Below are 16,223 nucleotides of genomic sequence, written 5' to 3' on the forward strand. Positions count from 1 at the left end.
GATCTTTGTTTAGGTATCATTTTGACCTGCCTGCTTGAAAGCAATTAACCTCTGAATTTGTCAACTTGCCGTAAACTCAAGCTTATTTATTTATTTATTTTGCATCAAGCAAATCCAAATAGGTGGCAACAAAGCTTTTTGATTTAATGATACTTTTTTTTTTTTTTTTTTTTTTTTTTGTAACCCAATGAAAAGGAAGGTATCTTGCCCGTTACCGTGAGGGTAGCTTTACGGTTCTGGCTCCAAAGAAATTCCAACCTCTCAGCAGGGCTGTAATAGGCAATCAGTTGAGTGCAGCTGCAAGGGAAGTGCTCTTTCAAGTGACTTTAAACTCCTTGAAAGGGACTGGATAAATGAAGCTAGCTTTGCTATCAGTGTTCTGATTTCAGGACATAAATTTTAATTTATAGAATAATACCTCTGTCTGTCTCCCCTTTACCCCACCTTCCCCTGCCCTATTTCTTTCTTTGCCTTGGAAACTCCAGGATTTGATAATAAAACCTTTCAGAGCTAGCATATTTTTTAAGGAGTAGTCTGAGTGCAAAATCACTTCCATCTGGCAATGCTTTATAAAAGTTAAAGCCGGGGAAGAACATAGGGTCTGATTCTGTAAACATTTAAATATGTGTTAGACTAATCACAAGAATGAAGTTATGCTTGGGACAGTCAGGAGTGAGCTCTTGAATCTCTGTGGTATGAAATACAGTACCTACATGTTTCTGTGCTGGAAGAGTTGTCCTTGTTCAGTATAACCATATAGAAATGTCTATTAATTTGCAAATGACACTTGAAGATAAACAGATTATTTGCTAACAGGCTAATAGAAATAGTTTAATGAAGATTCTCCCTGAAGAATGAAAGGATATTAGGATCACAATTCAGTGCCAGTGGAACAGGATGGCATTAACATGAACCAGTAGCCAAAGGAAAGTGCATGCTTAAGTGCTTTGCTGGATTGGGGCCAGGATGCTTAGAGGAGTGCTGGACCTTTTAAAGCAACAAGGCACAAAAAAAAAAAAAAAAAAAAAAAAAAAGAAAAGAAAAAATAAAAAGAAATTCCTATGTAAGACAGACTTCTTCCTTTTTATTTTGTTGTATTTTTGTTATGGGTAAGAAAAAGAAACGCAAAAAGCACAAAGACATCCCAACCACAGTGACCTGAGTGAGGTGGCAGGCTTTGGTTAATCAGAAAATAAATTCAGCTTTTCTTTCAAATACCAAAGACAATGGAAGGAAATCTGATGGTGTGTACTGATGGTGGCATAGCATTTCAAGATGCTGATTTTACTTGCCAAATATATTCAAACTCACACTTGGTAACAGGCTTCTGTACAAGAAAATGAAAACAAACATTAGGTGTTTCAGGAGCACAAAGGTCTCTCTTTTGTGCATGCTCCTTGAGTTGTGTCAGTCAAACCACAACAGTGAGAGCAGACACACTGCAAAACGGCTGTCCAGTAGCAGCTGGCAAGACACAGAATCCTAGAATCATTATGGTTGGAAAAGACCTCTAAGATCACCTCGTCCAACCATCAGCCCATCCTCGCCATGCCCCCTAACCATGTCCCTCATTGCCACATCTATGTGGTTCTTCAGCATCTCCAGGACAAATGCACCTTTGCAGACAGGCTGCATTTCTGCAGCAGCACTGCTTCAAGCAGGTGCTGTCCGTGTGTATCCCTGCAGGATGGAGGCAATGCAGAACAGTGGTGGCAGCCCCGTGGTCTGTAGATCCATCTGTATGGAGAGCAGCCTGACACTTGTGTCTCAGTCTGACAGTGCTGTGCAGGTGGTCCCAGTCTCTCCTGTTTTTCAGACATAACCAAAGCAAACCTCAGTGCTGAATTACTTGAACCTTTCTGTGTGCAAAACACCTGAAAATGTCAGTGCAAATCCCTTGAAACGTCACGGGGATGGCAGGGCTTCTAACGAGAATGATGAAAGCTGGAAATCTGGAAAAGTTTTTTTTCTTTAATTCTGCCAACAGAAAGTACTTCAGCCGTGACAGTATTTAAGCACATTTCTAATTGGTTTCCTCTAACTATGTAGACTTTTGACCTTAGAGTACTTTATTTCCATTGTTTTCAGTTGATAACACCCAAGAACACCAAGTAATATTTCTAGAGTCTGGCGATAGTAATGAAGCAAATATAAACAAAATTAACTCTTCGGTTTTCATACCCACCTTTATGAATTTCCTCTCATTCAGGATGACCATCCAAACATCACTTTGTTTGGCTTGACATTAACCCAAACACATTAAATCACTGGCAAGTTCAATTTGGACATTAAAGTGATGGCGAGCAGCACTGAAATTTGTTTCTGTCTTTCCACTTACACAGTCCTCCCACTGCAATGTAAATGTTTGCTTGTCTGAGGTTCCTCAGCAGTTAGTAATCATAATTAAGAAGAAAAGGGGAATTAGCTCTTGTATTCTTTGCTGAAACAAAAGACAATTAGTGTAACATGTAGTATTGTGGCCGAATTAGCAGCTCTCATTTTTCCTCCCTTTCCTTTTTTAAATAGTAGATGGTCAAAATCTGCATATCCTGAGTCTCATTCTCTGAGAAACAGCCTCGGCAAGGATAATGGTTCTCATTTTGATTTAATTCCCACTGGAAGGTAAATTGTAGCATGCTGTCTGATTTAAAATGATTATTGCAGGATCTTAACTACATTCCTTTAATTTAAGAAGAGATGCAATGAAGCCATAATTCAGGAAAGCAATTTAGCACATGCATATCTTTAAAACACATACTTCTGTATCATTATCCTCCATCATAATGGAGCATATGCATAAATTTAAACATATACATATAGCGGTTTGCTAAATTAAACCTTGGATTTTTTTCATGGCTGCTATATGCACAGTTCAAAACCAGACATAAGCAACTAAAATAATATATAAAATAAAGAATACAGTTTTCAAGTATCTTTACATCAGGGGGCTGTAGACCTTTCTGAGTGGTCAAGAACACAAAAGACACACAGGGCAGAATTTCTAAGGTAAAAAATGCTTCAGTATTCGCTAATCTTTTGAAGAAAAATTCGTGCCTTATTATACGAGTGAGGTAATTGGGTCATACATGACTTTTCTCAATGAAAAGGTTATTCTCGTCTGCATCTCTAAAATTGAAAACAAACTCTCTTGTTCTTTTGATTTGGCTGACCTTTAATAAAAGAGCATTTTGTAGCAGTGGAAAGGTACTTCTGTCTGCGGCTGTTAGAGAGTAATAAAAATACCGCTGAATGGAAAGACACCAGATGGAAGGAATGTCAACATACTGGAACTAATTTAGGAGATTGCTCTGATAGAGAGCAAAGGCATGAGGAGAATTCAAATGGTTCCAGTGCAAAGAGATTGGCCGCCCCTCTTAAACTAACAAACTGAAATCCTTACCCCAGGGTTACAAGTAAACCAAATGGAATCAGCCCGCAAGGAGGTAGTCCATTAAGGAGGAAAAAATCCTCCCCCCTCAGCACTCACACAGCCTTCAGCATCCTGGAAGCTTGAAGAAAGGGCAAAAGCATTCTGCTTCATTTTGCTTTTTAAATTTGATTGCAAATAAGTCTGAAGCAGAGAGATGTCCAGTGTGCTCTGAAATCTTTCTGACTGATGTTTGCAAAACCAGGTCTGTGTGGACTTTCAACACGTTTGGGGCAAAGTCCATCTTTGGCAACACCGAAATTGGACAGTATGTTCACCCAATGACAATCTTGTCCCAAGCAGTTTCAGCAGAAGTGATGGCTATGGAGCTAAAGGCACAATTTAGCAGTAGATTGAAAATACAAGAAGAGTGCTTATCAGGAAGAGGTCCCTACACTACCAGTGCAATTTAGAAGATAGAAAGCTGTAGATAGAATTTGAGTTCATCATTTCATGGCCTCTAAATATAAATATGCAGAGAGATTATATCCAAGAATTACTGCTGTAGTAGAACAGCCTGTGAAAGAGACAGATTGTTGACATTACAAAATGTACTTTGTCTCAGATATGTCTCTGGTAGTGAGAAGTGGAATTCTTTCCCAGTTTCACATTTTAATTCTTCAATGAGTTTTGAAGCCAACAGATTTGGTTTCAATTATCAGCTGAGAAGTATAGAATTTTCTTCTTATTTTCTTCTTTTTTTTTTTTTTTTTTAAATTATTTTATTTTTTATTTTTTAATAAACATATTAGGGTTAAGGGAAGAGTTTAGAGAAAAGCTGTAAGAAATCTGTCCTTGACCACTGGAACTTAAGCACCCTTTGTGGCTTGTGCAGAGCACTAAGGCTCTTGGGGATGGACACAGCAAGCAAGCTCGTAGCTCACTGGAAGATGCTATTTCTTCATGCTGTCATACACCATGCCTTCATACAGTAACACAGTTGTCTTGCTCATCTCCTAGGGATGCAATCATGCTGTTCCATGTACCTTATGGTACATCCCATTCCCTCTCCCTGATCTTCAGTTCCTACTGTGCTCTCATGGTGCTGTCCTCCCTTCTATCCCATGGCCAGATGGAAGTGCAGGAGTCTCAGCTTTAGTCTTCTGGGCTCTGTCTACAAAGATATTGCAACCACTGCCCCGCACTGCCTGACTGCAATGGCTGAGGGGATGCAGCAGGCCTTCCACAGCACTGAGGCCTTACTGCAGTTCTCTTGGCATCACTCAGCTTGCAGAGCAGTAGAAATAAACACAGCAGCTCAAAAATAAATGACACACAAATTGTAGCAAGTGTTCCTCCTGCTGCTTTCTCCTTAAATGTGTGGAGCTCATGCCTTGTATCTAAGCAACCGTGGTCTCTTGATATGAGATTGACAGGCCATCCCTTCTGCTACCACCTGTCTGGGTGCTGATACCATTGACTTTCCACTTATCTTATTTGAGCAGCTCTGTTTGTAGAGTATCAGTGCTTTGAAAGAAGAAGGAGCAGCCCCACCTTGCCCATACACAACCTCTCTCCCTCCCTTGACCTTGGTCAGGGTTGAGGGGCACTGGCAGGCCGTGACATGGCTACACCATCAGTGGGAGCAGTGGGGTTCTCGTGAATCACGGGATCCCACCGGAGCCCTGCTCCTCCATTAACAGGAGTTGCAGCCAGGCTGCAGGCATGCTGAGAGGTGGGGGTGAGTTTCAGAATGAATATGCAGTAGGATGGCAGATAATAAATCATACTCAGCAAAAACAAAGAGTGAACCGAGCCGTCCCAGAAGCTATATGGAGGCAATCCGTCCGTCATCAGCCTGCAGGTTACAACCCAGGTGTTAACAGGACAGTATATTTATTACCTCATTATTATTTGCAGTAAGTCAATCCAGCCTTTAATTAATGCCCTCCTCTCTCCCCCCAGCCGTTGGCCACAATGCTTTCTTGGAGTGTATGTTTATAGAACTGCAGACTGTGTTCAGAAGGGAAATTTAGAAGTGTCTGTATGAAGCCTGCCTGGCATCCTAACTGCTGCTGTGAAAATCCGTGGTGTGCATGGCTGATGGGCTGAGAATTGCCAAAATACCACTTTGTCACGTGCCTGATTGTTTTGACCACTGAATTCCTTTGTGTGTGTGTGCATGGACATAAATCCTACAGCATTCCCACTCCATGTTCCTTCAGTGGGAGCTCATATTTAAAGCATTTTTGTACCCTGTTCAGTGCCCTCCCTAAGGGAAAGAGGCCCTGCACCTTCTCATGAGATTCAGCTGATACAACAGAGGTGCTTTAAACTGACACAGTGCAGTTGCAAAAAAAATTCCTCCTACCTCCCTGAAACAAAAGATTCTCCATTTGCCTCTATTGCGTGGTGAAGAAATAAATTGCTAGTGCAGTTCTGTAGTCATTCAGCTACAATCATGCTGAACAGGCCTCTGCAAACTTAGGGTGGTGAGACACTGGCAAGGGTTGCCCAGTGAGGTTGTGTATGCCCTCTTCCTGGAAGCATTCAAGGCCAGGCTGGATGGGGCTTTGAGCATCCTGGTCTAGAGGGAGGTGTCCCTGCCTATAGACAGGGAGTTGGAGCTACATAATCTTAAAAGCCCCTTCCAACCCAAACCATTCTATGATTCTATGATTCTAAGTCCAAGGGTAGTGGAAAGTGTCTTTAAATGCACTCCTGACTCAGTGCTCTCCTCATCATTTCTGTTTAAGTGTAGGGTAATATGCCTGGATAACGACTTTTATCAATACAGCAAATTTTGGTTCAGAAAAATTAGATTTTAGAATTTCATACTTTAGACAAGCAAGGAGGGTTCAGCCCTCAGAGCTGAGTGATGAAGGCAAAACTTTAGTCAAAACTTAAGTTTGAAGAAAAGAATGTCATGTTGTAGCAGGACTGTCATTGCTGTTATGCTGATGAGAGTCCACTGAGATCCATGGTGCCCTGTGGCTGCTTCACCTGTACCTGCATCGTATAACCCCTGGCAGAATGAATCTACTATTCAGTTGTTATTTTTCAAAAAGCAGACGGCTTGAATAAAGGCATTTTTATTAGTTTGTCTCGACTTATCTAAACTACATTTCACCTTCCTGCGTAACTCTGTATAGCAACCCTTTCCAAGCTTAGCAAAGCGAGTATGTGCATTAATGGTAACGCACCACAGCACTTCCATATATGACACGGCATTTGTTCAGTTTTTCCCAAACAAGATCAGTCTGTCATTCTTGGAGAGGATGCCATAAGCACAATCCATCCAGAGACAGCTCTTCCAGTTTCCGAAGCTTATTGTTAATGAGGATGCACATAGGATGTAATCACTGGCAGGAGCCACTGCTTTGGGGTGCAGCAAGGCCAGCAGACAAGTCAGCAGCCAATTTTATCTGGCTGCTCCCTCTGCCTTTTATCAGAGCTGTTTGGCTGGGGTTCAGGGGTGTTAGAGGGAGCTGCAGAGGTTTTGGCTTGTGGAGTTGAGTGACAAGGTGTGAGAGAACATGAGGCAAAGCCTAAGAGCAGCATTGAGAGAGGCAGCTACACATTTTGCTGCAAAAACTGAAATGTTTTTTTTTGTTGTTGTTCTTCCCTCACTGCCCTCCCCTCCTCCCTCCCCATCTTTTAAACACTAAAAACTACTGGCAGGGTTTTGCTCTGATAGGAGAAGGCATCGTTCCAGCAGGTCTGGTCAAGACTAGCATCCACTTGTAATGACCCCTATAACCTCATTCATCTGAAGATGTTTTGCTGCTAGTGTGACAGCAGGCTGCCACCAGAGGATAAAACTGAAAGTCCCTATGTTTTAATGTGAGGCAGGTGCAGGATGTTTCCATTGGGTTGTGGAAGATTTTTGGTGTCAGAAGGGAAAAACTTGTTGGCAGCCAGGGCACTGTGGCAATTCGAGACTTTTCATTGCCTGCTTTACTAGATTAAGCGTTATCTGCAGTTCCTGGTGAAGTCCTTGACAGCACGTGGCACAAAGTAGCCTGAGCTCTGAAGGAACAGCAGCATTGGTGTGACATAGGTCAGATGAATGTTCCTACTTCCTACTTATGTGGGACTTGCGTGCCCCTGCTAGCTCTGCACAAGTGGCAAAGGGCATATCTCCAGAAGGCCATGGGACATGCAGCAGAAACTGGAGATAACTGAGCTCGAGGATGGGTTGGGTGCATGAGACAGGCTGCAGAGGCACTGTGACAGGAGAGATACAGTTCTGGAGACACTGCAGCCACTGCTAGCTCAGGTGTCTGGGCCCACCATGTTGCTGCACAGAGCTGGAACGGAAAAGGATGCTTGCATCAGTTTATTTGCTGGGTTTTGATGGCAGGTGAAAGCCAGCAGTTATTCTAAGTCAAGCAGCTATTCTGTATCAAGCATTAGTTGAAGGCACAGTCAGGTATCCATTTTTAACCCTTTCCAGATGGTGTGATAGCTCCTGATTCCTTCTGTCATCTAGTCCCATGAGGACCGCTGGTAAGAGGAGCCAGGATTAGAATTCAGATGTCACAGGCACAAGTTCCTACCTCACGTAATGAGGATCAAGCTGACACTGTGACCTTGGGACCCCGTGTTACAGAGACAAAGACCTTCTTTCATTGAGCCATGTGAAAATCAGAAGCTCCTCAAAGCCTTCCTTCTCTTGATCTGAAATGTTGTTGCCTTTCTTTGGAAAGTGTAGCTTTGGAAGTTGCTTTTGGAAGTGTCACTTTGCAGGCTGTAGTGAAGACACCAAGTTGTGTTCAGTCATCCTAAGCCTTCTTCTCCCTTTAAAGTGTCATTTTTAAAACATTTTCAGTAAGCGGTGGGTTTTTTTTTTCTTTTATCTTGTGCAGTGTTTGAAAACAAAGATAAGATTGTGATCATCATGGAGTACGCAAGTAAGGGAGAGTTGTATGACTATATCAGTGAGAGGCGACGGCTGAGTGAAAGAGAAACAAGACACTTCTTCCGACAAATAGTCTCTGCTGTGCATTACTGCCACAAGGTAAGCAAGGAATTTGATATTAATAAATGCTATTTGAAGGCTGCGTAGTGATTGTATTTCAAAGCATTTCTGAAGCAACAGCATTCATTATTAAGTATGACAACATGTGATTATATCAGTACACCGTGAGATCTTGAGTGAATGCTCTACAGTAGTTCACTGCCTGTTTTTATAGTCTAAGGATGTTTTCCTGTGCTGTGGCATACTACTCACCACTCTCTTACATCAGCCCTACCTCCTATTTTCCCCTTAGAAATAATAAATTTGACATAAAGGAAGTAATTAACAACATCAACTGGAAAAGGCATCCCATATAAATTTTAGGGTGTTTATATTAATATATTCAAACAAGTGATAGTTTGCAAGTTCAGTATGCAAGTGAACAGTTTCAGAATAGGAGACAGAAAATATAAAACCAAAGCAGAGTTGGAGAAAAGTATGAGTATTCAGCCTTAGCTTGTACTTGCTCCAAGTAGTCAAAAGTAACTTTTTTTCCAGATGTTGTAGGAACACAAGAAAGATACACTTTGCTAATGACTTTATCCATCATGGTACCCATTTGAATGACAATTCAAACAGTCAGACCCCACATGATGGACTGACTGTCATCACGGATCTTTTGTCTCTACTTGAAACAGCTGCACAGAGCCAAAACTTTCACCAAGGTGAAGGCAACGCACACCAAGCACAGTCTTTTATCTGAATTCTTACACATTTTGATCTCCATCTGAATTCTGATAAACAAGGCAAGTTTTCAAAGTCCTCACTGTGCAGCACTGAAAAGCTGCAGCAGCCTTCCTGACCCAGTTAATTTTCCCCAAATTTCTTTAAAAAAGGCTCTGTCCTAAACCAAACTTCTTCATTTCCATCCTGAACATTTTAGAGTTTTTTTAGGAATTTAGCTCCTCCCATCCACATGGCTGCACACTGGAGGAACGAGGGCTTTTAGTAAGGACTAACGTCATTGACAGATATTGTTTTCTGGTGCCTGGGAAGAATATATTGCTTTCACACAGTGGGGGCAGGATCCAGGCTGCAATTAAGTTCCGAACCCCCCCCCCCCTCTCGCTGTTATACTGGCTTTGTGGGAGGACAGATTCCAGTCATTCTTCCCTTAACCACACACCAAGTGACTAATACATTGCCTGTCACTAGTCACTGGGCCGTGAGTATTATGACAGTGAAATCAGCCCTGAAATGCAGATGCAAAGACCACCCTGCCAGCTCACCTTTCATTTGTGCATTTTCTTATGTTCTCTTATTCCTTCCTTTTTTCAGAATGGTGTGGTCCACAGGGATCTAAAATTGGAAAACATCCTTCTTGATGACAATTTTAATATTAAGGTAGGATTCTTTTTCTCGGCTTCTCTGAATGGATTTGCATATTTTGTAACATTTTTATCCAAGGTGTTAGAAGAGCCACTGTTATGGCAACAGCTACTAAGCAACAGCATCTGGCAAGAGGCTCTAGGGTTTGGAGGATGGGGAGGGAGCACCGCTGGTGACAAGTCATACAAGCTAAATGAAGCTGTGCATAATACAGGGGAGAAGGCCATGTCCTTCTGCCCCAAGACCACGATTCCCAAAGCAGTATCTATTTACTGGTAGGAAACAGCAGAGTATTTTGTGCAAATGAGTTTATTTTATGAACGGTATTATTGCTGGCTGCTGCTGGGGCTAGGAGAAAACCTCGCCTGGTCTGCAGGGTTCAAGTGCCTCAAACAGAACACTCTGAATGTCCTTTTGATCATGGCTGGAAAATAAGCAAATAGAGTTTCAAAATAAACCCAGTAAAGCACATGTGCTTCATTAGGAAATGGCCTTGGAACTCCAGACACAAACATATACTTTGGATAGTGATGTCATTTCCATGTCATTTCTCCCCAGTGAAAGCATGGGAATGACCTTTTTTTCCCTTCTTTTTTTTTTTTTTTTTTTTTTTGATTAGAATTTTTTTTTTTTTTTTTTTTTTTCTCGAAAAGCTGCAACACAAAGGTAAATAATGCAGGGACCAGTGAAGATTCTATGTAGCTGAATCTGTTTCACTTTCATCTTTGTTGCTGCCTGGCGAGCTGTGTTTGAGTGAGTCTGGGTGTGCCAATCTGCAGACAGACAGGGGCAGAGATGCCAAAGAGTTTCTGCTGACTCTTGGACATCCTTCCTTAATTAGCAAGGCAAAGGCAATCAAATTGCTTTCTGTGTAGCCAGCTATCCGAGTCGCTTGGATTTTCATTTTATCTCTGCTGAACATCACAAGGCTGCACGCACTGCTTTGCACTGGAGAGATTGTCTTCATTGTAAGCTGATGTGCAATGGAATTGGAAAGTAGCATATGGTAGCTGCCATCTGCGTAGCACTGATGACAGAAGCTAACTTGAATCAACCGGTGGATTAAAGACATGTCAAAACATGATGCCTAAAAATAGGCTTTTGCAGAGGGCTCATCCAAGGCAGCTCTCGGACACTATGCTGTTAACATCCCATGGCAGAGCAAACTTCTCATGCAGCATTGCTCCCTGCTGCAGCCCTGGCTTTTTTGAAACCAGAAAGTCGCCTTTCTAGGATGTTGTATACGAAACAGGCTTCCGCAGGCAGGATGACCTTTCTTTCCACAATACACGCCAAGCTATCTTCCCAGCTAATCAGGGAATTCTTGAGAGAAAAGAGGAATTTGTGGAATTTGCTAGCTGCGGTGGCCTGGATCCTGGAGCTGTAGTCCTCATATGCAAAACCAATCACTTTCCCAAGCCTCCAGGGAGCTGCGCTTTGTCCAAAGGCTCGGCAGCCGCCCCGGCCTTCCTGCTGGGAGGATGGGGCTCAGGGTTGCTCTCCAGACCTTGCAGGACTGCAGAACCGCAGATGTATTTCAGCTGCCATAGAGTCGGGCACTGCATGGGGAGCTGCAACTCCAAAATTTGGCCCCATCTTTTTTGGGAAGGCTTTTCTTTCCTGAACTAAGCTGTATTTAAGCTGCCTTGTGGGTGTTTTGTGTCCAGCCCTTCCTCAGTTCCTTCCTTTCTCTATCTTCTGGCTCATTTTTGACACCTTCCCTACTTTGAGACCAAGGTCAGCCTTGAATCCTCAGTGTTAAACATATTGCTGCTATTTCCCTGATGCTGAAGCCTTGAATACGTTAACTGTGGTTTCTGGGTTACTTGTGCAAAATTTAACTTCCCACTTCTTCTTTGTTTTACTAAACAGTAACCGTTGGCAAGGAAACACATATGGAGCTGTAAATTATTTATTAGGAGCAAATCTATCAGGTCCTGATTCTGAGATTATTTCTATATGGTTTATTCAGGCAGGAAAAGAGAAATATGCAGCATTGTCAGATGGCCTCAAACGCTCAGAGGAAAGCATTTTCTGGAAGCGAGAGTGATAGTCTTATCTGTACTTCCCCAGTATTTACATTTCATTCACTGGATTACAAGGCACTTACTTACAAAATCTGCAGTTTGGTTTTAAGAATGACAAAATGAGAGGAATCCCTTTGTTCCTGGGCGCCATGTGCCATTGGAAACACACCTCTAAAGAAGCCAGTGATCTATACGCTGTGGTATACACATACGTGTCACTGTGACAAGAGGATAAAATTAGCAAGATACTGCAAATAGATCCATGCATCACAACTCAGGCAGTTCTTTCAGAACAGGAAATAAAGAGGACAATTAATCCACTAGAAAATATTATCTGAGCTGAAAGGGCCCTGAGCCATTTTACTTGATACCACGCTAACTTGGACTTGTAAATTTTAGTGGTACAAATGAAGGTCGTGAAGTGGTGTTCAGAAACATAATGAGCTCTTTTTTTTAAAGCTAAAACAGTGAATGAAAATCTTCAGAAGCAATCACGTGGAAGTATAACAACTCGGAGAAGCCAGTTTCTGAAGGCTGACAAAAATCACAAGTCTTGCAGGTCCACAAGACAAAGCTGGAGGGTGATTTTCTCAACTCATCTTAAAGGGACTCAGTCTTCGAGTCACGCTGGGGGTGACTTTTACTGAAAGAATTAGCAATGGGGTGGAGGTGTAGCTGCCTCCATTAGCCCATAACTCCTGCACTTCAGTGTGATGAGGACCACATGTCCCTGTGCAGCACTGCAGCTCCTCCCCAGCACCTAAATCCCCCAAATTGCATGCAGTGAGATGGAGTGACACTGCTTCACAATGCAGCAGCCAGGGAATCAGTATCACTTGCTATCCAAATGCTGTGACAGTGCCCTGTGCCACAAGTTACCCCCAGGGATGCCTCTGTCACGGAGCCTGGAGCGATGCAGAGAGAGGGCTGTGACAGCTTCTGGACTGGGAATTGCACCTAAAATAGATGTCTGTCGGACCTTGATGCAAACTGAATGATCAGCCCCAAAGGAGAGAAAAATGCAAGTCTAATAGGAGCATAATTCTACTTACTGCGCTTTCTCTTTTGCTGGTAAGGGGACACCAGTCTGACTAACCACTGAGAGCCCACGGGGGTTTCGCATATACAGAGTAAGTGTACGTAATTGGGATTTACCTTGCTGGGAGTCTCTCCCACTGCACACGTTTCATTTGCTTTAAGAGACATAATTATTTCTGTGTCTACAGTACAAAGAGAAGGATTCTGAAGTAGGGAAAACCCGATGATTTCCATGAGTGCAAACTCTGTGGAATTTATAGTCCACTCTTAAACAATAAATTGCATCTGGTTGGTCATAGTAACAGTAAATACAAAACATCCACCTCATGAAGTGAGGGGAATAAAGCCCACTTCCCAGCTCCTCCCAGTTTAGGAACTTTCTTTGTCTTCCATTTATGTGCCCTGAACATGAAGTAACATTGGCTTCTATCAGTCTTGTTTTGAGGGGAGGGCATGACAGTTTTGATGGGAAAAGCTGTTAAACATCAGTTGTTGAGTATGGGAGTGGACTGCAGCATAAATACGCTTTTCCTGAATGGTCAAAATGGAAACAAAAATGCCCAAGTTTGAGGGTTTCTTAGTGTGAACAATAGTATGTGTATCCCTCTATATATGTTCATGCACATCTACATGCATTTTATACATTCCATGGTGTTAAGGGCATGTATTTTCTTAAGGAATCACACTGTGCAGTGTCTGTCCTTGTCTTAGCTGCATCCTGAGCTAAAATAAAACTCAGTGGCCAGCACGTAGCTGTAACACTGAAATGATCCTTTTCTTCCCCTGATTGACAGGGCACACTTCATAGGGCTTAAAACCAACTTCCTGCCAGTCAGGGTGACTTGATAAGAAAGTGGAATTTAGGGCAATTAAGTGCAATCTGAGCCATGAGAATACGTTTGCAGACTGCAATTGTACACCAGCTGTTTTCAATGACATTCCAGCCATACAGTGAAGATTTTACAAACTGCATTTATTTAAGGGTCCCATTTTCTGCTATGGGTTGATGATACACTGTTTGGGGGACTGAGTAAATTCAAGCTATGAATGGACGTGCAATGAATTAACATCAGTGAATGGGAATCAGCTGCTCTTTGAGCAAGGTACTCTGAGTCCAAATTGTTAGCGGAACACCTGCACAAGCAGAGCAACAAAACAGGAGAGGATGAAGTGTGAAACCTCTTATTTGTTCTGTGACTTCAAACGTGTTGTAAAAGTGATACTTTATAAAATGAGTTTATGTTTTCGTTATAGAAGTATATCTGGCACATATAGATAGATAAATATTTATGGATAAAGAGAATGTATCTATGTTTATACTTTTGGAGCTAAAGAGTGAAAATTGGGAACTTCTGTCCACGCCTCACCAGCTTCGTTACTTTGGTCTCAACTGACATAGGGTAGTTAATAGGGACAAATCTTTATGTCTCCCAAGAGTTCACTAGACATTGCAGTTCAAACACATATTAGCAGCGATGGTGATACATGTTTTAGAAAGCCAGGGGTGAATGATGCTGCTGGTAAATCCCTTTCTTTTCTGGTCACTTTCTGTTTTCTCAAATTTTCTCTTGTAATTTCAGATAATAACCACTTCTTTCTGGGATTTAATTCCTTTCTGGTCGAAAAGACCTGAATGAGGTGAAGAAAGCCCAAAGAAAGCTTATATCTTTTAAAACTATAAACTGATAATGCCTTTTATATGCCCATGCTTTATGTCTTTTGTATGCCCATGCTTTATGTCTTTTATATATGTCCTATGTCAATAGTGGGCAGTCATAAAAAAAAAACAAAACTCTGGGAAATGGAAACATTTAGGCTTTAAATAAGATTTAAAAAAAAAAAAGAGAGAGATGTGTTGCTTTCTGCTGGAGAAACAAAGGAAATGCAAAGGTTGTGGGAGTATTTAGTGTTGCTGTCCTCAGCCTTTGTTTTGTAAGAACAAGAACAGAGAATTGAAGTAAACAAATTATTTGGACCTGATCCTGCAATTTCTACACGGGCAAAATTCCCAATAATCCCCAGGGGCGTTTTGTTTGTGTTGGGAAAGCCGGATTTGGGCCCATTGTTTCCACTTAGGAACCAGACTTGTGTTTATTATCTCGTGATAGACATCTTGTTTACTTAATGGCTCAGATTCCTCATCTTGAAGTCCCTGAATCTGGAGCAGTTAATGAGTGCCTCACTTTCCCCTGTTTTCAACAAGAGACACTCCTGATGATTTCAAAAATCACTTGTATCTGAAAGCTAACACTTGGTTTCTCATGACATGCCGACATCACTCCTCCCATTGGATTGAAAGGTCCCAACTTCGGGCTTGCATCTGCAAGATAAGAACAGTAGTACTTTCTGTGTGCTTTTCCTTGGTATTAATGATTATACAAGATGAAGAGCAATCAGTGGACAATAGCCCAGTGCCTCCCAGTATAAAATTGTCCTTGCAAGCACATGCAATTAATCTAGGATAGAATTACTGACTGATGGTTATGGAGCCATGACATGTCTATAAGTGTAACTAAAGAATCTTTGTTCCTCTTCCAGAGGGTTTATCTTGGGGTCTCATCTCCTTCTCTAGAAGGCCTTCAAAAAAGTCTTGAAATGACAGAATAATTGGTTGGCAGGTGAACTTGAGAAGTTATCCATGTCAAGATCTCTGCCCTATAGCAGGGTCAAGTATAGTTTAGTCCTTCCTGATAAAGATTTTCTGGTACATTAAGATATTATAAATGCTACAGAAGCCTGGTGCAATTGTCTTTGCAGATTGCTGATTTTGGACTCTCCAACCTTTATCACAAAGACAAATTTCTGCAGACCTTTTGTGGAAGCCCACTGTATGCTTCTCCTGAAATTGTTAATGGACGACCTTACAGAGGCCCAGAGGTAAGAAGGGTCAGTTTTTCAGTGGTGATATGAGGATGTCTTTGATGACAACAGTCTTAAGATCTAGTCTTAATGCTGATGTTATTGCATGTGTGGGTGTGAGCTGGTGTCTCCCATCTTGAAAGTCTGTTTACTTCCATTTGCTTTGTCTGTGTTTAGTGAAATGTTAGATACCCGTTTGCCCATCAGTAGGCATAGCTGGACATGATGCTACCCTTGTGGTGCTAATGGCAGGGAGAATGGTGGGGATCAGCTTTCTAGAGCTTCACACACGTTGTCTCTGTATTTCAGGTTGACAGCTGGGCCCTTGGTGTATTGCTTTACACTCTGGTTTATGGAACCATGCCCTTTGATGGCTTTGATCACAAAAATCTCATCAGGCAGATCAGCAGTGGAGAATATCGTGAACCAACGCAGACCTCAGGTATAAAAGAGGGGAAAGGGAAATGTATTGAGCTGACAGAAGTTCAGAATGGAGGATTTGCCCTTCCAGCTTGTTTCAGCATCATATTAGAATGACAAACAAAAAATTCCTCATTCCTCTACTGACTTCATCTGCAATCCA

The 16,223-nt window shown here is 42.0% G+C and overlaps 1 protein-coding gene across 1 annotated transcript in view; it reads left to right on the forward strand.

Annotated features, from left to right (window-relative positions):
• NUAK1 (NUAK family kinase 1) overlaps nucleotides 1–16,223 on the forward strand; it is a 47,054-nt gene that overhangs the window by 26,212 nt on the left and 4,619 nt on the right. The window contains exons 3-6 of the mRNA XM_015864112.2: nucleotides 8,236–8,387; nucleotides 9,666–9,731; nucleotides 15,539–15,658; nucleotides 15,950–16,082. Of these exons, the coding sequence (XP_015719598.1) occupies nucleotides 8,236–8,387; nucleotides 9,666–9,731; nucleotides 15,539–15,658; nucleotides 15,950–16,082 (471 nt within the window). The remainder of the gene's footprint in view (nucleotides 1–8,235; nucleotides 8,388–9,665; nucleotides 9,732–15,538; nucleotides 15,659–15,949; nucleotides 16,083–16,223) is intronic.

This window comes from Coturnix japonica, chromosome 1, assembly GCF_001577835.2.
Source record: "Coturnix japonica isolate 7356 chromosome 1, Coturnix japonica 2.1, whole genome shotgun sequence".
Lineage (NCBI taxonomy): Eukaryota > Metazoa > Chordata > Aves > Galliformes > Phasianidae > Coturnix > Coturnix japonica.